The sequence below is a fragment of the Sphaeramia orbicularis genome, chromosome 6, assembly GCF_902148855.1.
Source record: "Sphaeramia orbicularis chromosome 6, fSphaOr1.1, whole genome shotgun sequence".
NCBI classification, from domain to species: domain Eukaryota; kingdom Metazoa; phylum Chordata; class Actinopteri; order Kurtiformes; family Apogonidae; genus Sphaeramia; species Sphaeramia orbicularis.
The window spans coordinates 28,741,680-28,764,940 of record NC_043962.1 but is presented as its reverse complement, the minus strand read 5'-3'; the positions used below and the strand labels follow the sequence as shown (position 1 = coordinate 28,764,940).

General features: G+C 37.3%; 1 protein-coding gene across 1 annotated transcript in view; it reads left to right on the top strand.

Moving 5' to 3' along the window:
* The first annotated feature begins 14,631 nt into the window (after nt 1–14,631).
* slco3a1a (solute carrier organic anion transporter family member 3A1a) overlaps nt 14,632–23,261 on the top strand; it is a 59,213-nt gene continuing 50,583 nt past the window's right edge. Inside the window, exons 1-3 of the mRNA XM_030136127.1 lie at nt 14,632–14,968; nt 15,132–15,317; nt 22,780–23,236. Coding sequence (XP_029991987.1) covers nt 15,159–15,317; nt 22,780–23,236 — 616 coding nt within the window. The 5' untranslated portion in view covers nt 14,632–14,968; nt 15,132–15,158. The remainder of the gene's footprint in view (nt 14,969–15,131; nt 15,318–22,779; nt 23,237–23,261) is intronic.

Genomic DNA, 23,261 nt, shown 5'->3' with positions numbered 1-23,261 from the left:
ATTGTTAAAATGGGGTGTCCTTGTTGTTTGTTATTGAGTAAATAAAAGAAACATCTAATTTCATTCCTTTTAAGTGGAATTCTGGCACATAAAACCTAAGAAACCTAAAGATCAGATAGAGCCATGGGCCTTATGTTAAACCTGTGGACACAAGGCCTCCATATCTGTGTATTTCCCTAAAATTTACTGAAATTATTCCCCGAATCTGATGTCAAAAGGGCAGAAAAATGAAAGACAGAAATGTTCCCACTGTAGCCGTCATGCATGTCATCCATGTTATCTTTTCAGAAGTTGTTCTTCTGAAAGATTCTTGCTTGGTTTATCTGTGAAGTCTTTGTTGTGATAGGAATATTGGCTGAAAACATTAATTTATCATCACCAGCATAGCCTTCATCATCCGTGACCAGGTAACAGACTGAACAAATATGCACTGGAGTAATATTATCACAGGACAGCTGACATTTATGGTGGAATTTTTACTTTACAAATTACAGAAAGGGACGACTCATGTGGAATTAAGATCACAGATGACCTCTACAACTATGACAAGTCACCAGAAGTCCACAGGTAACACTAGTCTAATGTGAATAGAGTTATAATAATAATAGACTAGTTTGATATTTTGGGAAATGACTGAAATGAGCAAAACAGTTAACCTTCATATTAACACCTCTAAAGGTCAAAACAATGACTTCCTGGGGTCTTCATATCACCACTGGGTTGCAGCTAACAGGAAGTGGCTTAACTGCTAAGTGAAAGCACGTCAACACCCAGTGAAAACATAACAGTTCTTGCACTGTTAGTCACGTACAAGATTGCTGTTAATGAGTTAGTAACTCTTTTAGGTGCTACTGATTTTTTTTTTTTTTTTTGTCCCAGGCTGCTTCTAGTCTTCTGCTTCTTCTAAACGCTGAACTCTTCTGACAGAGTGGTGAAGGGTTGTGAAGCCATCACTTAACGGCACCCTGAGGACAGTCTTTACTGTCAAAGTATCATCAGTGACTGAAACAGTCAAATAAGACAGAGCGCTCCAGATGTTTAAAAAAAAAAAAAAACAAGGTCATGAATTGCAGGTTCCAGCTGTGTGTAATGACAATGGGTTACAACCGCATCCTGCATGTTCTGCCGGTATGTCATGAAATGAAAGGCTTTGTGGGGCCTAAAGAACAGTGAACCATGAAAGTCTGAGTTATGAAAGCAGTGGTTCATGACTCTTTCATTTCTCCAATAAGAAGACTACAGTAAGTACATGAGCACCAGCATGGGAGCTCTGTAACCCATAAAGACCCAGTGCTACTTTTGTGACATTTCCTAACCTAACCTTTCTTAATTGATTTAATACCATTTTTTCGAATATTATTTTTTTTATTTTGAATTTTTCTGTGAAAATTAGGTGTTTTCCTACATTTAGTTTATTGATGATGTAGATGTCCATAAGAGCTCAAAGTGATGGTGAGGAATATTATATCAAAAACAGAGAAAACTGAAGAAAAAGTGACTTTTTTAGCAAAAATATCAATAACTGAACTTAAAAATGCATGTCTCCATGCACTGTCAATCATCAAACTCCATGGGTTTTACTGGTGAATCAATGATGGTGTTTCCATGTTCACTACGGAGCCTCTGAACGTCCAAATGGGTCATATCTGATGACCATGAAAAGATGATAAACTGTATTTTACACCAATTATTTACATGTATTGATAAGATTATTTGGATCAACAGGTATTAAACAGTTTAGATCAATAGATGATTTTGGTTAGCAGTGGATGGAGTTGGATCAATGAAAGTGGATGGAGATGCTTGTTTTTAGATTCAGGTATTGACATGTTTGCGAAAAAGTCACTTTTTCTTCTGTTTTCTCTGTTTCTGTTATAATAACCCTCAACTTTAAACTGAGCCTTTATGAACATCTACATGATCAGTGAATTAAATATGGGAAAATACATGATTTTTACTGAAAAAACACAAAATACAGAGGGTAATATTATAATAAATGGTGATAAATCATTTGAAAAAAAGCTAAATATTGAGAAAAACTAATCTGGAAAGTGCCACACAAGTAGCTCTGGGTCTTTATAGGTTAATGTGTAATATGAACAAGCACACAAAAAAACTGGATTTCACAAAAAAAATTTTATTGTACATTAAGACCTGCTGTCTGAACGTAGCCCCAGACAGATTCATTGCATAGTTTTATTCATGTTATCCTATGTAATATCATGCCGCTACTTGCTCAGCTCAGGTTTTTATTGCCTTCAGTCATAGCATGGCTTTGTTTTCTTTAACTGCTCTGTTGTGAATTCACATCAGGCAGCAAACGTTTCAGTTTCAAAAGCTGTGTTCAGCTTTTTCCTGAATCCAACTGACACTCTTTAGAACATAATGTTGCAAACAGCACAGCTTCAGATACAGATGACAGAGACAGGAAACAAGAGAAATTGAGAGTTTGTGCAATATGCTGATTTTTCTATTTTTTATGTCTAATTTTCTTCACTAAAGCATTCCAGTAGATCACAGAAATGTGTCTGTTTGATATAACTCAGCTGATGTGTCCAAATATGGCTTTGCATTATGTAATAGGTTAAAAATAAACAAAAACGTGAGAACCAAATGTTCTTTTTTAGACAGAAGAATGTTATGAAAAGCAGTAAACATTGTGAAATAACCGGCAGTAAAGGTATTTCTTCCTCAAAAGTTAAAACAGGAAAAGTTACAGTCCTGCATTGTTTGTTCTCCTATTCTTCCTTCAGACTTCCACTGTTTCCTCGTTTCTCCCTGCAGACGGGTGGAGTTTTCTTTTCCACAGTCCACCCTTTTCCAGACCCTATAAATAGCAGCTGTTTCAGAGGGCAGAACAATACTCCGCCAGCTTTTCCTTTCATGCATTCCTGGCGCTGGTCTGGATCGTCTCCGCCCACTGACTGTTAGTACCTGACTCATGTCTCTGCGTGTATACTCTATATAAACAATGACTTTATCATCACACACATGCAGAGTAAAAAGACACATGCACGTAGCTTTCAGATACAACACAGTCAGAACTTAATGTACTGGAATGAATCTCTATCCGTTAAAATTTTAGTGTGTAATATTTATTGATGCTTTACATACAGGACTGTGTACAAATCTTAGACCAACATTAGGTTTGTTGGTTTAATAAATTATAATGACCAATAAAATGATACCATCTAAATATCTGGGAAGTACATAAAATTATTAGACCACCCTTGTTTTCTTCAGTTTCTTGTTCATTTTAATTCCTGGTACAACTAAAGTACATTTGTTTGGACAAATATAATGATAACAATAAAAATAGCTCGTAAGAGTTTAATTTCAGTGCTGATATCTATCCATTTTCCATGTTTTTTTTTTTTTATAATAACCAAAATCACTTAAGTTCTGACATAATATCTATGGCATTGCACTGTCAAAAACAATGCTTTTAGGCATTCCATGTTTTCTTTTCTGTCTGTTTTAGTCACATGATACACACAGGAGTTAGTACTTGATTGCATAACCATTGTTTTTGATGACTTTTGATGGTCTAATAATTTTTTCCGCGACTGTATGTACAGCAGTAAAAACAAAAGTTACAGATAAAAAATAGTTTCTATAAACCTGTTAGAAGCCTGTGTTAGTATTTACTGTGACCTCGCTTTGCAATGAACATGTCTTTAACCCTTTTGTTCAGACAATAGGAGATTTTTAGCATTAATTTTTTTGATGTTTTACACAAGTTTTCATTCAACACCTGTCAGATGTTTCTGTTTGTGCTGCTTCTTGTCATGGGGTCAGAGGACACCAAAAATAGTGACTTTAACCTTTAGAACCCATTAAATTGAGCTGATAAATATTAAATATTGTCAGTTCTGCTTGGATTAAGTACATCAGCTGTGGCTGTAGTGACAGTTGTGTGCATCTGGTTTATTTCTTTAGTAATGGCATCCATTCTTCCTATGTGAGATACCTGTCTGTGATGCAACGTCCTGTTATATTGCATTTTTTGTATAGTATTGATTGTATATTATTGATATTAATAGGTTCATTAAGTCAGGCAGAACAGACTGAAGGTCTTGGTGTAAAATACACAATTTTGCCTCAATTGGTTATTTTGTTGGTTTAAATCTCAAATAACATATCAAAAAACTACAACACCCCAGAGTGCAGAAGTGCTCTATTTGACTGCAAACTCTGATAGGCATAAATGTTCTAAAATACATTAAACACTTAACAGGGTATTAATTTTTAGGTGGGTCTTTAGTAGGTAGTAAAACCTCATAGAGTTATATAAAGGTGTCTGGTTATTTTATGTCCCTGAACTACTTCTGTCACACATCCACACCTGCACATCACCACACTGTCAGTATGTTTCCAACTTTGTTCCAATATTCAGAAAAGTTACCCATAAATCCAAACTCCACACTCCAACACAAAATTCAGTTGAGCACAGAGCTGGAGTTAACGTATACAAAGTCAAGCCCCTTCTGGTTTAATAATCTAAAATACAATCATTTTTTCATCCCACTTGTATATGTATGCTATCATTTACACATATGTTTGTTTTTCTTTTAAAGATTATTTTACAAGTCAATAAAGTTGCAGTTTGTGGTAAAACTGCTGAAGTAAATTCATAAATAGAAAACTAAACAGCGGAGAAGTTGCAGAGGTGACGTCAGCGTAAGTGTCTCTCCACAACCTCAGCAGCTTCAACAGAACCAGATTATGGTGATTTTTCCCTTTTTTAATATTCTTTCACCTCTAAGTAAAATGTACCAAAACAGCATTCGTTTAGGTGTCGGAAACATGTATCGCACGCAACAAAAAAAGCAAGTTTATCAAAATACTACATTTTTCTTCACTATCTCTGCCATAAACTATGACTTTCTTGCCAAGGGGCGGGTCTTTGGCTTTTAATGGTACCTGAATTTTAAAGCCTTAACGTATCTGTAATCCACCTGCAGTGTGTTGTCTGACTTTATGTTCTAACAAGGTCTGTGCTAAAAATTCTTTTACTTTCATCATTTCCAGGACAAGATATTTAGAAGCCGAATCTGATCAGAACATTATCCACACTCTCCTCTTTGACATCAGGTATATTTCGTTTTAATCCATAAAGACCCAGTGTTACTTTTGTGGTACTTGCTAAATGAAATTTTCTCTGTATATAAACTTTCTTAAGTGATTTATCACCATTTATTGTAATATTATCTTGTGTATTTTGCATTTTTTTCCGTGTAAATCATGTATTTTCCTATATTTAATTTACTGATTATGTAGATATTCATAAAAGCTCAGAGCAAATTTGAGGGTTATTATATCAAAAATAGCAAATCAATCATTAATCATTAACTGAACATTAAAACGAACATCTGTATCCACTGTCATTGCTCAAACTCCATGGGTTTTACCGGTGAATCAATGTTGCAGAAGATGACTGTTTCCACGTTCACTACGGAGCCTCTGAACGTCCAAATGGGTCATATCTGATGACCATGAAAAGATGAAAAACTGCATTTTACAGCAGTTATTTACATGGATTGATGGGATTAGTGGATCAACAGGTATTAACAGTTTATATCAGTAGATGGTTTTGGTTGACGGTGGAAGTTTGGGTCTTTATGGGTTAATTTCCTAAATTTATAGGACTCTACAATTATTTACGTCTTATCTTTTGTGAATTTCAGTCTGATTGGTGTTTAATCAGCTACAGATTATCCAGACATGAATATAGTGATCATGACTACCGTAACATAACTTGGAAATAAGGTTACTGCAGCAGCTGCGGAAACCATGGCCTGGTTTCAAACAGTCCTTCTGAAAGCAACAGGTGTTTCATGATTTACATTAGATTTACATTTCTCATAGTACTATTAGTTTAGTGTTTAATATTTAGAGACTAGTGGCACATTAACACACTGTGGGATTTTAACACTAAAACTCATTGTCTGATCCAAATTTCTGATGCTTTTTTTTACACATTAGGCTGCAAACAGGAAGTAAGAGGCACAGGAGGGATTTTTGTGTGGGACGGTGATGGTCAAGAGGAAGGGAGCGTCTATAACTGATGATGCTTTTGTATTGGAAACCAGCCAGAACTGTGAGAATGAGGGGGCTGCATGAGATGATAATAAACTGTTCAATCTTTTGGACACTGAAAGCGTCTGTTGTGAGGAAGTGACACAGAGGTAGTTTCAAGTTTACAGGGTTTACAATGAGAATGAAAGCATGGGTGGTACGGGCGAAAGTATCACAGTTATGCTGAAGTATCCCCTACGAAGGTCTATTTTTTCAGTTGTGACCCAAATTTAATGCAAATGTAATATACAAAGAAATCATTTGTATATATATTCATTCACTTCAACTCTGTAAACATAAAATCCTTGTCAGTGTTCTTTGCACAACTGCTAAAGTTCTCTCAGGTTGTATTAACCCATAAAGACCCAAACAGCCACTGGCGATCAAAAGCGTCGACTGATGTAAATGTTTAATACCTGTGGATCCACTAATCCTATCAATCCATGTAAATAATTGGTGTAAAATACAGTTTATCATCTTTTCATGCTCATCAGATATGACCCATTTGGACATTCAGATGCTCCGTAGTGAACGTGGAAACACTGTCATCTTCTACAACATGATTCACCACTAATACTCAGAGTTGGATCAATGACAGTGGATGGAGACACTGGGTTTATGTTCAGTTAATGATAGATTTTACCAAAAAAGTCACTTTTTCTTCAGTTTTCACTGTTTGTAATATCATAACCCTTCACTTTAATCTGAGCTTTTACGAACATCTACATGACCAATAAATCAAATATTAGAAAATACATGATTTACATTGAAAAAATGCAAAACATAGAGTATAATGTAAGAAAAAATGGTAATAAATCACTTAGGAAAGGTTAAACAGAGAGAAAAATTAATTTGGGAACTGACACAAAAGTAGCACTAGGCCTTTCTGGGTTAAAATTCAAAATGAACAGTCTGTTTCATATTGGACATAAGCTCTTGACTGGACTCAGATCTGTTCTCTATTGTGAACCATTCCTGTGTTTGTGTTTGGACTCTTTGTCCTGGTGCAAAACAATACCCACTAAAGCTGCAGATTTATTGCCCTGGGATTGCCTTCTATTTAGCTGCGTTCATGTTACCCTCCTCCCTCATTAGTCCCCAAAGGCCTGCTGCTGAAATCTATCCCACAACATGACACTGCATTTAGACTGATGGTACCAAAATAATATGAACCGCTTTCCGAGGTTAGAATAGGTTGGGATTTTTTTTATTATAGTTTAGTTTTATTTAGGTTTGACTTTTCTTTTCTCTTTCAATTCATTTTAATTAGTTTTTAGAGCGGGTTTGCTACTTTTATTCATTTTCATTTTTTTCTTAATGTTTAGTTTTTGTTTAGTTTTAGTATTAATTTGAGTTTTTTCATATCATTTATCTTCCTCGCTGTTGTATTCAAAGAAATCCCATAAAGGACTCTGTTGCTTTCTCCCAACTTTAGTCTCCATGTTGCCAGATAGAGTGGGGACAAGAAGCTAACTCTAACAGCTAAAATTGCTTGAGTGAAATAAATTGATTTCATATCAATCTGGCACTGACATAGACGAAAACTAAAGGAATTTTATCCAAAATTTTTATACTTTAGTTAGTTTTGTAAGCACACAATACAGTTTCATCATTTGGTTAGTTTTCATTTACAATAATAACTTTGCCACCTTCTTATTTAACGTCTAGTAAATTGGAGCTAAGAGTGAGCAAAATGTTGAAATGACTCAGTCCAAACTCACTGAATATGGTTTTAATATATTACAGCACAGGTGTCAAACATACGGCCGCCAAAGTGTCTAATCCGCCCCATGGGATGAAATTGTAAATGCAAAAAATTTCACTTAAGATATTAATCATTTTAGTTCAGGTTCCACATATAGACCACTTCAATCTCAAGTGGTTCAGCTCAGTAAAATACCAATATTCTGCCTGTTACTAAATGTTTTGTGCATTTGTAGATCCACTGTGATCTGTAAATTGCTATGCACATGTGGAATGAATGTGAGAAGCTGAGGCACAATATTGTTAAAATTGCACGCATTCTTATTAATAAATTTTAGCTTGCTCATGGTTGTTTATGTTATTCACATTTTTTTAATAGTTTGTAGATGTAAACATTTTCATAATATAATTGAACTTTTTCACTCTAAAACATAGAAGTTAGACAAAAAAGTTTGGAATTTACATATATTATTATGTTATTAGTTTACTGGTCTGGCCCACTTCAGATCATATTGGGTTGAATTTGGCCCTTGTTTGACACCCCTGTATTACAACATCACCTAACCACTGAAATGTGGCATTTATTAACCAGGTTAAACATAAAATCCATGTTAAGGCGAAACTTTTTTAAGCATTTTTTAAGGAAAATGGTGGATGATGATAATAATAATAATAATGATATACGCTACTACATGTTACATTTATTTCCTATTTACAGGAATATAACCTGAGTGAGTTTTGGACAATAACTGATTTCTGTTTTTTCCCTACAGTCATGTATTATAATATGCACACCTACTGTACTCTAGCTTTGCTGTTTAACCACACATATGCATTTCTCTGTATTTTTACAACTGGAACATACAGGAAATATGTAAATAGCATTAAAAACAAAATGCATTTCAGAAAAATAAATAAATAAATCTGAATATTGTAGAAGCTGAGAACAGGATAAAAGACCGTGAAAGCCTTTGGGGCATTCCGAAGGTGTGCTATAAAACACAAGATTATTTAATAAAACATTCAGACAGTCGACCCAAGAGAGTGGAAGATTTACTGAATCCAAATGGAGCTTACACTAAATACTGGCTTTACCTGCAGGTTTTTACTTCTACCTTTTGTGTGTGTGTGTTGAATATTTCTTGTGAGAAGTAGAAACACACACCCATTACACTCCAAAAAACACAAAACTGAAGGCTGCCTCAGACTTTTGCACAGACCTGTATATGTATCTGATCAGCATTCATCTACAGCCACTTTAAACACCTCCTATGCCACTTGTTTTGACCAGTTTTAAATGTTCTGTATTTCATGGTTCACCAATGACTGGCTCATGTTGTTGACCTGGACATGACTTCACGCTTCCACGCTGCTGGATCTAAACGGCTGTGCAGAACAACCTCACAGCCTTCACCCAACTTTTGTTTATCATGCTGTTTAGTTCCACCCCATCATCATCACATTATGTGGTTGCATTACATCATAGTCTCTGCCAATACCTCATGGCAGACATGCTGACAACAAGTTAATCCAATAATAAATGTACTGCAGAGGGGAAAAAAAACACTGAGCCTCTGCTGTATGCTTTGCCAGAGTATTGTTCAAGACTAAAAAATTAACATGATTAATATTCATAATAAGGTCATTTCAGAATTGGAGACATCAACACTTTTGAAAACTGAATGCCCTGTAAAGGGTCAATAATTTGTTAATATTTTGGTACAAATTTTCTCAGGACTATATTTACATTTTGTCTCGAAACAAACATAATTTTTACAATAAGTGCATGTGTTAGTATGAAAAAGTTTAGGCACCCCTCTGAGGCTGCATATTAATTTACTCTGTTTTCACAGAAAAGGATCACAGTGGCTTGTCATTCATATTCTAATAAAAGCTGAGTACTGGGGTACTGTCCAGGCAAAGATTTTTAGTGTTTTGTGCTTTTTTAAAATGGAATTATGCATTTTAAAACCTTTCCCTGTGGTCTAAATGCTCTACTTGGGTCTGAATTCTTCCTTAATTCAACTCCACAGGTCCATCTTCAACCCTATTTCTGAGTAATGATAGCAGAAAGGTTGTTTTGAGCACTGGCCCTTTAAATGCACATGAGCCACTTCACACCCCACCCCCTCCAAGTTGTTGACTGTGCACCAACAACTGAACATTTTAGGTAATCGACTTGAAGTTTGGACATATTTTCGGTATGGACTACAACTGCTGCTGCTGATGAACAATTATGTCGTACTCAGAGAAATGTTCTTTGGAAGTCTTGACCTTATATGTGCAAATGTCGTGACCTAACTAGTTATAAAAAGTAAGAAATTAAGCAGGAATTAAAACAGGTTGTAGAAATCCACTTGATTTTTGCCAAAATGAATATAAAGATAGTTTTACAGCACCTGGAGGGTTCAAATTCAAACTTTTGGAACTATTAGGGTCCAAATACACAAATAAATGTATCAAAGACTAATAAACTAACTAATAAATATATTTAAAACCAAATTAAAAACATTTTTATTCTCATTAGCCTTTGAAAGGAGATAAAAATGGGGTCACAATTCAGGAACCAGGAATGTGCGGTTTTTCATTTTTATTTTATTTTATTGTATTTCTGTTTTTATTTTTTATTTTACTGTATTTCAAATTTCATCTTATTTCTTGCACTTCAAAAATTCTATGTATAATCAAATATTTTAATGTGCGCTGCTTTTATTTTTATTTTATTGTATTTCTCTCACATTTCATCTTATTTCTTGCACTACAAAAATTCTATGCATAATCAAATATTTTAATGTGTGCTGTTTTTATATTTATTTTTATTTTATTGTATTTCTAATCAAATCTAAATGTATTTTAATATTGTATTTTTGTCAATCAATGTGAAGCACTTTGGGCTACAATTTCTGTATGAAAGGTGCTATACAAATAAAGTTTATTATTATTATTATTATTATTATTATTATTATTATTATTATTATTAAAAGTGGATTTAGTAAAATATGACCCCTTTAAGTTGTATGAAATTAAATCAGATGTGAAAAATAGGCTTTGCAAAAACTTGGGCACCCTTGTCATTTTGTAGATTTGAATACCTGTAACTACTTAGCACTGATTAATGGGAACACAAAGTTGCTTTGGTGAGCTTGTTAGGCCTTGAACTCCATAGACAGGTGCATCCAATCATGAGAAAAAGTATTTAAGGTATAGCCCAGGGGTCAGCAACCCTGGTCCTAGAGAGCCACTATCCTGCATGTTTTAGATGTATCCTTCTTCCAACACACCTGCTTCAAATGATCAGCCTATCATCAAGCTCTGCAGAAACCCGATAATGACCGTCAGGTGCGCTGGAAGAGGGAAACATCTAAAACATGCAGGATAGTGGCTCTCTAGGACCAGGGTTGCAGACCCCTGGTATAGCCAGTTGCAAGTTGTTCTTCTCTTTGACTCTGCTCTGAAGAGTGGCAACATAGGAGCATCAAAACAACTCTCAAATGACCTAAAAACAAAGAATGTTCAACATGAAGGTTTAGGGGAAGGCTACAAAAAGCTATCTCAGAGATTTCAGCAGTCAGTTTCCACTGTGAAGAACATAGTGAGGAAATAGAAAACCACAGAAACAGTTCTTGTTAAAGGAGTCATATTTTGCTAAACCCACTTTTATTAGTCTTTGGTACATTTATTTGTGTATTTGAGGACCCTAACAGTTCAAAAATGTAGAATTTGAACCCTCCAGGTGCTGCAAAGCTATCTTTATATTCATTCCGGCAAAAATCGAGTGGATTTCTACAAAGGGCCAACATTTAAAATGACCTTTCTCATGTCATTATTCAGAAATACTGTTGAAGATTGGCCTGTGGAGTTTAATTAATGAAGAATTCAGACCCAAGCATAGCATTTACAGTTTATGTAGACCACAGGGAAATGTTTTAAAATGCATAATTCCATTTAAGAAAGCAAAATATCACTCCTTTAAGTCCAGAAGAAAAATATCAGAGAGGCAAAAGCAAAGGATGGTGAGACCCCACAGACCACCTCCAAAGACCTACAACATCATCTTGCTGCAGATGGTGTCACTGTGCATCGTTCAGCAATTCAGCACACTTTACACAAGGAGAAGCTGGCCGGGAAAGTGATGCAGAAGAAGCCTTTTCTGCACTCACGCCATGAACAGAGTTGCGTGAGAAAAGGTATTTAAGGTAACCAATTGCAAGTTGTTCTTCTCTTTGACTCTGCTCTGAAGAGTGGCAACATGGGAGCATCAAAACAACTCTAAAATGACCTGAAAATATTATGGTTTAGGGGAAGGCTACAAAAATGTAAAAGCACATTTGGACAAGCCAGCTTCATTTTGGAACAAGATGCTGTGGACTGATAAAACAAACATTAGAATTATTTGGTCATAGCAAGGGATGATATGCATGGTGATGAAAGAACACAGCATTCCAAGAAAAACACTTGGTACCCACAGCAGAATGTGGTGGAGGTTCCATCATGCTGTGGGGCTGTGTGGCCAGTACTGGGAATCTTGTTAAAGCTGAGGGTCACATGGATTCCACTCAATATCAGCAGACTCTTGAGAATAATGTTCAAGAATCAGTCACAAAGTTGAAGTTACATCAGGGCTGAATATTTCAAGAAGACAAAGACCCAAAACAACACTTAAAATCTACTCAGGCATTCATGCAGAGATGTCAGAATTCTGACTTCAATCTCAGAAGTCTGACTTTTTTTTTTTTCGTCAGAATTCTGACTTTAATCTCAGAATTCTGCCTTTTTTCTCAGAATTATGACTTTTTTTTCCCTCAGAATTCTGACCTTAACCCTTTCATGCATGAATTATGAGAGCCTTAATCAAGATTTTTTGTTTTCCTGAGTGTTTTTATTCCTCTTTAAGCATAAAAAAAAAAAACAGTACGATTGAAACTTTTCTTCAGAACCTATTTTAAATGGACTTCCAAAAATGTCCACTCAGCTGGAAATTTTTGAAACAAAGAAACATATATTTACTGATATATTGTGTGAAATCTATGAAATAAAAACATTTTTAATGCCGCTATTCTGATGTTTTTACACATTTTAACATACTCTAATACTAGTCACTAGTCTCTTCATGGAGATAATATGCAAAAAAAAAAAAAAAATTTGTTAAAAAAAAAATGTTAATTGCAGTCTAACAATAATAAGCAAATGATTTACAGTCAAACATGTTAATGCAGATCAGGTTTATCAAGAACAGCAAAGTTACAGTAATGGTATGAATTGCAGTGAATGGGATGATCCATAAGCGTCCACTGTGGTAACAAAAATCCATGAATATATAAGAGAACACCTTTGAACAGCTGTCCACTGTAGTGACCACTATGCATGAAAGGGTTAAAGAAGAATGGGAGAAGTTGTCACCCGAATATTTGAGGAACACTTGCGCAAGTTTCAGGAAGCGTGTGAAGGCAGTTATTGAGAAAGAAGGAGGACACATAGAATAAAAACATTTTCTATTATGTAAATTTTCTTGTGGCAAATAAATTCTCATGACTTTAAATAAAATAATTGGTCATACACTGTCTTTCAATCCCTGCCTCAAAATATTGTAAATTTTGCTTCCCCACCCTGTATATTCATGAGTTTTGTTGTTTTACTTGCATATTACCCAACACAATGGACGCTTATGCACCATCCCATTCACTGCAATTCATACCATTACTGTAACTTGGCTGTTCTTGATAAACCTGATCTGCACTAACATGTTTGATTGTAAATCAACTGCTAATTCTTATCAGACTGTAATTAACAGTTTTCTCAAGCAAAAAGGTTTTTTTTGCACAATATCTCCATGAAGTGAATAATAACTAGTATTAGAGTATGACATAATGTGAGAAAACAGATTAGCTTCATCAAAAATGTTTTTATTTCATAGTTTTCACACAGCATATCACTTTCTGATATTGCGTTTTAAAGTCATGTTTCTTTGCTTCAGAAATTAAACACATGGTGTCAAGATGAGTGGACATTTTTGTAACTATGTGAAAAATAGGTTCATTTAAAAAAAAAAGTCAATCCCACTTTTTTTTTCGTGCCTAAATAGGAATAAAAACAGTCAGGAAAAAAACTTGACTAAGGTTCTCATAATTCATGCATGAAAGGGTTAATAGTATCTTCCAGACTTTCTCCTAATAGTTTTGCTCATAGTCATTCTCTTCTTTCCATTATAAACAGTCTTTATGGACACTCCAACTATTTTTTGAAATCTCCTTTGGTGTGACGAGTGCATTCAGCAAATCACACACTCTGACGTTTGCTTTCCTGATTACTCATATGGGCAAAAGTTTCTGAAAAGGTATGGATAATAGTGTTAGGTATGATTATGACATCAATATATGTTTGGTTTCAAAACAACTGACGTAGTGCCTGCTGAGAAAAAACAACTAAATGTTCATTGTAAATTTTGCTTCCCCACCCTGTACAACAGAACAGCTGTAGAATAACTGTCCACTGTAGTGACCACTATGCATGAAAGGGTTAAAATCAGAATTCTGACTTTTTTTTAAATCAGAATTCTGACTTTCTCTCCCAATTCTGACTTTTTCCTCAGAATCCTGACTTTAATCTTAGAACTCTGACTTTTTTCTAAGAGTTGTGACTTTTTTCTCAATAATAATAAAAACAATATATTGGACCTTAATTTTTTTCTCTCTCTCTCTTTTTTTTCCCCAGTGGCCCTAATCCTCTTCCATATAAGCAGACTATCAGGCTGCGCACACATTGGCCCCATAGGACTACTGTAGTGATTTGGAAGTCAGTCAGAGGCAGTTGAACAGACTTGTGATGCTGCCACAGCGCCTCTAGGGCTGTGCATGTGCTTTCAGAGGACACCACAGTACAGTAGTGGAAGGGAAGAGGTGGGAGCGCAAACGCGGAGCGCAGTCATTGTACGCGTGGATCCAGGACCATGGCAGTCCGGAGTTAGAAAAGAACAAACCTCCAAAACCTCCAACCACACCTGCTGCCTGAACACTGACGGAAACATGCGATTGGACAGAGGTGTGCAGGGCCGTGGTTCACTTGTGCCTTTGCGAACACCTTCAGGGACTTCACATGTCCGTGCGCTTCGACGAACAAGCAATGTTTAGGCGCAAACGACCGGCGGAGCGGCTCGGAGTTTGGATGTGCGTTTCGTAGCTTGACAAATGTAAGAGGACGACAAAAAGAAGACATAAATATCCAAAAAAAACAGGAGACACAGCGGCGTGGAGCACCGCGAATGTAGTCTTCAGGGAGAGGGGGGGGAAACCAAACACTGTACCTGACAGTGTGTTCCTGCGTGGCATCCTGAGTGTTTCGCTTTCTCGCAGTGTTGTGGTGAAAGTATCCACAGGAGGATGCAGGTGAAGAAGCACCGGGACTCGGACAGGAGCGGCGGGGACATTCTGGAAGGAGACGGCCTCCGCAAAAACTCCTCATGCTTCTCAAATATCAAGATATTCCTCATATCGGAATGCGCCCTCATGTTGGCACAGGGCACCGTGGGCGCTTACCTGGTGAGTTTGACGCAAGGGTTCTCAGTCCGGCTCTGTCCTGGACCCTGGTTTAAATAGTCATGGTTTCTGTGGTTCTGCTGTTTCTTTTTTCTTTTTTCTTTTTTTTTTTCTTTTTTTTTTTTTTTGTGGTGTTAGTCCTGCACGATCGGGACGCTTTTGGACCAAACCTACCGTGCAGAACAGTCATACATGTGCATATCCAAACCTTCCTGGTGCACATTAAGTACAGCCTGCAGGAAAGGTTTCCACTGCTCAGCTGGCCCTTCTGTCATCCTGAGAAAAGCTTATATTGCATATGTGTCATTTACGTGCACTTTATTTTATGTATCCCATCTGAAAGTGGGATAATTTTCCAACCGTGACCTTCGAGATCTGTTTATTATAACAGCAACATCAGATCTTAGAGTCTCATGAAATTCAGGAAGCAAGGAATTATCTTATTTAACTGAAAATGTCATTCAAGGTCATAGACATCTTTAAACCTCATGATTCCCACTGTTTACTTTAACTTCCTATCATTTTTAGTATCACTTACAGTGTTAACAAATGCAACCAATAGGGCAAATGTGGTTAAAGTACATCCTTTGCACTAATTAAACCTACAAACATTTAATTTTTTTAATATAAACACATCAGTGCAGATTCTCTAAATCTAAGCAAAGGCTTTAATATAATTTTTTGGGGACAAAGCTCCCATAAGTGCTGTGAAATATTCCTCAAAGCATCCCAGAGGAGCTCCTGAGCCCCAGGCAACCACTGAGAACGCTTAGTTTCGACATTAACAATGTTTATTCTCCAAGAATTACATCCAGCTCAGTGCGATTGATAGAGTAAACCCACATGCCTTGTCCATATTTGGAGCGGAACATCTTATCTTCTCTATCAGTGGACCTGCTGAGCATCAGGCATCCTACAGTTCGGGCCAATGACACGGTGTAGTGTTGCCACTGAGAGTCAGTTTGTTTGATTTCCTGTGAATAGATCTTTATTTGTCAGTTCTGCTTTTTTTTTACAGTTCGTTTCTTTCGGACACCTGTTCAAACATGCACGTCAGTTTGGGCTTCAGGTGAAAGCTATGTCCGGATATGAGAGGAACCATTAATGTGGACAAACACATGTGGTTTTTTTGGCCTTCCTTTGTTCCTTTGCAGCACAACAGAGCTCATTTACATGGGGCTTTATTTGCACAGGCAGGACATTTGGTTCCTGGATCAGTGGCAAAGTGGTCATCTAGTGTTGACTGTAGTCTCTCTGATTGGATGATGAGACTTAAGGGTATTTGCTGGCAGTAAAGGGACAAAAGTCAACTATCTTGGCCCCTTGACTTTCTCTGAGCTGCTTACAGTACAGAACACTTAGTGTCATGTTGTGCGTCCTGATTTAGCAGACGGGACATACAGTTACTGAATGTACAGTGACTGAATGTACAGCTCACCTTCTCCACCACAGAACTGAAGTTATAAATCTCAGCTGTCTGGATTTAGCTTTGCAATTTCTCTTTTCTTAAAAATCATATCGCTCTCTGTCTTGCATTTGCATTTATAGGGGACTAATTAATTAATTCTACATGTACTGTACTTTTAATCATAGGAAGTAAGGTGTATGGTGAATGATCCCGTGGTTACAGCCATATGTATACGGTCAAATAATCCAGCTGCTCTTAATTTCTACCAAATATCAATTGAGAAATGACATATTTGACTAAATCTTAAACAAAAAAGAAGCTAAGAACACCAGATGTTCTGCATTTTTATCTGAAATTTCCCCTGAAATAATTCACTTCATCTTTTGAGTAGCTTTTTCAGTCAGAAACTATTTCCAATAATAAACAAATTCTGGTGCATGCATAAATAAATAAATAAATAAATAATTTTTTTTTTTTTTTTTAACATTTATTTTCTTAGACAAACGGAATATTTCCAGTACACGTAAAATCTCTGAGAATCCAAAGATACCACTTGACACTAATGCTCATTATAATGTGACATTTTTACTGTTTGAGAATTTAATAATAGAAAATATTTCCACTTCTTCAAAGAAAGCAAAAAAAGGAAGTGTTTAATTTAGAAGAAATAAGATTATCACTTAATCCTAGAGCCATACTGTCTATTGATTGACTGTTAATCAGATCATCATTAAAGCTTCCTTGTTTCCCTTAATTAAAATCAGAGCCAGGTTTATTTGAGCCATGTAACATGTTTTAAGGAGTTTTAATGCACCAGAAGGGGACATGCAGTTACATCTAAGCATCTCCTTACTCTCACCACCTTTAAATCATATGGTTAATACTTCATGCTGAGCCCTGGAAAGCCATGCAGCATTAGCGACTTGTGTGTAGCACCGCTGAGAGTCTGAGCACAGTTATAGTAACACCTTTCTGATCTAAAAACATATCTGACACTTGAGAGCTTGAGCTGCAAAGTGCAACTAACACCTGAACTTGAACTGCATTAGTCTCAGCTGAACAAACCTGTCAAACTGCTGCGGCATTGAATCAGCTGAGCGGTGGAAGAAGGAATGAGGAAAAAATGTGGATTTGTGAGTTTGATCACATGCACTGTTAGCTGTTACGTAACATTTTCAGTCATTTCAGGCTTTAAGTTAAGTTGCCGGTGTGGCTAGTTATACAACTAAAGTTAACTAAAAATTAAAGCTGATATAAATCAAAACTAATGACCGAGAAGTAAATTATTGCTTTGTTTCAACCCCTGGAGATTTAAAAGTGACCCCACCCTAAGCATAAACTGGTGACTATTTAGACATTTGTTTGGATGTGGACATGCATGACCTGAAAAATGCAAATGAGCAAGCAACAGTCATGAAAAATACTGAAATCAAAAAGTTAATAATTGCTATAGCTAGGAAATGTGTCATACACAACTGGCAAAAAAAAAAAAAATGCAGAATGACTCCAGCAAGCAACTTTGAGCTTAGCAGTTAAGTACATTTAGTCAACCTTCAGTCAACCTTCAGTCATTTACACATCATAAAACTAAATGGAAATGTTTCTAAATAGCTGAGCTTCTCTTATAAACAGCTGCTGCGCCTTCACAAATAGCAGCATTTCAGCCCGTCAGTGGCAGTGCTAAACCTTAACGTGCTAAACTCAGTGTCAGCATTGAGCAGCTTTTTTCTGCGTGATAATACACACCCTGTCAGTGCATCCTAGAAATTATCTGGATTTTCTTGTGGACATGGGGAAGTGCGCAGACAGGACTCTTCTTCTTCTTCTTCTCATGGGTTATCACATGTCTGGAGGTTTGTTTTGTTACCAGGCAACAAATGAAACAGTTAGACAGTTTGATTTATTATCTGGATAAAACATGGCTGTGACCACTGACCAGTAAAGTCTCTCATTTTTTCCTATATGGTTTTCTCCTGGTTGTAATCCTCTAGGAATGCAGCCTATTTAAGTCAGAGTGATAGTGCACAAGCATGTTGAACCTAGAGATGAGAGCTTAGCATCCACAATGTTTCTGGTGTTGAGATGATAGCAGCAGCTGTCAGTCACACAGCTATCTCAGACCGTACATGATGGGATGGGATCTAATTGGATTGGATGATGGCTTCATTCCCTGTGTCTGTTGTGTCCCGACAGTCAGTGTTTATCTCCGTGCAGAGCTAAAGCCGTAGTGTCAACAGGTTGGTTGGACTTGGCATCTTTTCGCAGAAAAAGGATGAGACAACATTGTGATCAGATGCGAGCCAAGCGGAACCGGCCAGGCGTAAATGCAGTCCATCCAGTGTGCTCGCATTTGTGAGAATGCGCTGCCCAAGGAGCATAAACGTCATGACTCATTCTGAAGTTTTCCATCCACTCAACTTCACCGAAGGACTCCGGCACGAACCGCTCCCAACAATCATCCTCCCCATGCTTTGATCTGTAGTGAAGGAGTCACTGCAGTTGTGTTCGCAGCCGCTGAATGACCTGCTGTCACTTATGTCTCTGAAAAGTCACAGAGGAACTTTTCAAAACTCTAGTGACAATCAACATTGTTTTTCTTGCTGCTGACCTTGCCTTATCTACTCATCTGCTTTGCATTGCATCTCAGAAATACTAGATCTAGTCCCCAACGCAGTGGATATGGAAGCTTTAAACACACTTCGATGGCCAGAATACAAAACCTCCTATCTGAAAAAAATCACTTTTTTCAGGAAACAAAAAAACATTTAGTTTTATTACAGTATGGTCTTTGTTAAAGATATCCAAGCATATTCTACTGTTCTCAGACTCTCTTTCTATATTATGTGTTAACAATATCATCCTTGTTCTCATCATTTAATGAGAAAACTCAAAATCTAAAAATTTGCAGATAAGAGGTTTTGTTTTTTGGCCATCGACGTGTATTTCACAGCAAGTGAAACTATCACCAACTCAACTGTGGTTGGAAAAAAAACCCAATTAGGGCAATTTTTCTTTAGAAATTTGAGGTTGTGGGTTGTGACATACCATTAAAAGTGGTTTTAACTTTGCCCTGTACTAAGCCTCCTGGATGTGTGAAGGACACGCCAGTATTGAAACATCTGCTCTAATATGACTGCACTCATTTAGAGAATTTAGCATTTAAAAGCAAAAAGTAAGTACATTTACAGCCCTCTTTGAAACATTGTAGGAAGGGATGTTTGCATTGGAAGGATCTTTTTTTAGAGCTCAATCAAAACCCTTTAATGGAGCCACTTGGGAAATGGAAAATGATGATGCCCTTTCAAGGACAGTTTGGGGCAGATCTGAAAATAGCATCAGAACTGTTTAAATGTGACGTTGTAGTTCACATAACAGAGTGATTGTGCCCAGATACGTATCACAAACAGCAAACAGCAAACAGAACAACACTTTCCTTTACAAAAGCGGCGTTATGTCATGTTTAATAAAGGCTTTCCCTTGATATTACAACGAACCATGTGTCTGGCAGAGCTTTTTCCCCTCACTGTACTTCATCACTGACCTCTGAGTCACATCTAAAAACTGTCTGAATTGCATCCAAACCTACAGTTAGCAAACAAAAAAAAAACTGTATCGGGCTCAGACAATCGTTTGCTGTGTCTGTTAGAAGTTACGAGACTCAAACTTTTGTGTAGACGACAGCTGGCGAAAGAGACAGAAGCTTGTGATGAGCTGATCTGACTAAAACCATGGAAGTAAATGTTGCTGTGTCTGGCTAATCAGAAACAGAGGCCCGTTGGCAGGGAGGGAGGAGTGTCCATGTGGAACATATGAGCAGCTTGTTATTCAGGATATAGCGAGGGAAAGGCTCCAGTTAAAAGCAGCAGGACTGATCATGAAAACGCACATGATTTCTGTCTAAAAGAATCAAATATAAACTGTTAATAATAGGTTGGAAAAATGGTATGGTTGTTGACATTGTGTTTAGTTTTATAGTTGCTCTGTTTTTTGCTTAACCCTTTTAGGGCACTCATAGAAAAACTCTGAAATTCAAAAATTCAACCTTAGTGTGTTATTGGAGGACTTAACAAGAACGTATTACTTTAGTGAAATTTTTCAAAAAAAAAAATTTTTTATGTAGAAAATCAAGGCCAGTGAAGTTACCATATTTGATTCCTTACCCTTAAGTAGCAAAAAAAAAAAACTAACAACCAAGCGGTGCCAGACCCAACAAACCCCGCCCCTTGCACGTATTTCACCCATTATACAGGGTGGGGAAGCAAAATTTACAATATTTTGAGGCAGGGATTGAAAGACAGTGTATGACCAATTGGTTTATTGAAAGTCATGAGAATTTATTTGCCACAAGAAAATTGACATAATAGAAAATGTTTTTATTCTATGTGTCCTCCTTCTTTCTCAATAACTGCCTTCACACGCTTCCTGAAACTTGTGCAGGTGTTCCTCAAATATTTGGGTGACAACTTCTCCCATTTTCCTTTAATAGTATCTTCCAGACTTTCTCGTAATAGTTTTGCTCATAGTCATTCTCTTCTTTCCATTATAAACAGTCTTTATGGACTCTCCAACTATTTTTGAAATCTCCTTTGGTGTGACGAGTGCATTCAGCAAATCACACTGTTTGACGTTTGCTTTCCTGATTACTCATATGGGCAAAAGTTTCTGAAAAGGTATGGATAATAGTGTTAGGTATGATTATGACATCAATATATGTTTGGTTTTAAAACAATTGACGTAGTGCCTGCTGAGAAAAAACAACTAAATGTTCATTGTAAATTTTGCTTCCCCACCCTGTAAGTAAATGGGAAGATTTGTTTTTAAATCATTAAAAATTTGAACTTTGACATTTATTCTGGGTCATTGGCAATTTAAAAACCCAATTTGGTATGAATTCAACCAATAGTTTTGCTGCTAAAGTGTTAGCAAACAAACAAACAAAGAGGATGCTTTCACACAGCGTACCAGAGTCCGTATCGGAGTACGTTTGACCCCAAAGTCCGCTTAATTTTATCAGTGTGAATGCAAACGTTCTGTGCTCGAGTACTGTACCCGAGTCCAGCTGAGAAGGTCATCCTGGGTTCGGACTGTGCAGACTCCAGTACGGTATGTTGCTGTGTGAAAGCGATCCATGCCCGAGAACGGATGTGACATGATCACCACCCTGACAGCAGAAGTGGCCCAATCACCACGAGACCATAGCTAGCGCTCCTGTTGTCTCCTGAAAAAGCTTCGGATCCGTGCGGCACGGGTTCGCCTTATCGACCGAACCACTCAGTGATATATCAGGGACAACAAAGGTCGTTGTTCTTCACTTTGCCTCCAACAGGCTAACAGATGGACAAGTATTGCCGCCATTGTAGACAAATGAACAGAACAGTCGCTCAGTTGATGACGTAAGGGTTTGTGTTCTTCTGACTTCCATGTTTGTTGGATAGCAACAGAATTCCTTCCACACTGCCACCTACTCTTTCGGCCCTGTAACACCCACTTGTACTCAGGTACAAGCAGTGGTACGTGCTTGTGAACGCAACATCTGCAAGAAAGGTATGAACATATCCAAATACGTTATGGACTTGGGTACGCAGTGTGAAAACGCCCAGAAACAAAGAAACAAAAACAAACTGAACCAAAAACAATACCCCTTGCCTCCCTTTTGGGGGGTGGGTAAAAATCCAAGTATATACAGTGTAAAATTACAAGAAAAACACATGTAAGATGAAAAAAATCACTTTTAGAAGATTACAAGAACATAAGTGCTGATCCAGACACCTGTCCACATCCACATTCTCCCTTTGAACATCATTCCTTACATTAGTACCATTACTTCATGGTACCTAACAAAGCAGGTCCACTCACTGTTCATGGAGAGGTGGACCTTACAGACCCTGTAGACCACATTGGACCTGTTGACTCACTGTCCTCATTGTAATTGTTGCTGTCACTGTCTTGTAATATATGCGGAAATGACCAAAAATAGTCACTTGCCTGATAAAAGGTTAATCCAGCATCACTCCCATGACTTTGGTTTGATTTTGTTTTTCCTTTTGCTGTTTTCAGGTGAGTGTGTTGACAACCCTGGAGCGGAGGTTCAACCTGCAAAGTGCTGACGTCGGAGTGATAGCCAGCAGCTTTGAGATAGGCAACCTGGCACTGATCCTGTTTGTCAGCTACTTCGGGGCCAAAGCACATCGACCTCGTTTGATTGGCTGCGGGGGCATCGTCATGGCGCTCGGTGCCCTACTCTCAGCTCTTCCTGAGTTTCTAACAAATCAGTATGAGATAAGAAAAATATGGAGGACTTATGAGGGTCGGGATGTGTGCTCAAACACCAGCAGTAAGGAGGTCCTGCAGGCGGAGGATGCAGTGTGCGACAACAAGGCCAATACCAACATGATGTACCTGCTGCTGATCGGAGCCCAGGTCCTGTTGGGGATCGGAGCCACACCGGTGCAGCCCCTGGGGGTGTCCTATATTGATGACCACGTGAAGAGGAAAGACTCCTCACTCTACATAGGTGAGCCATATTCATACTGGTTTTA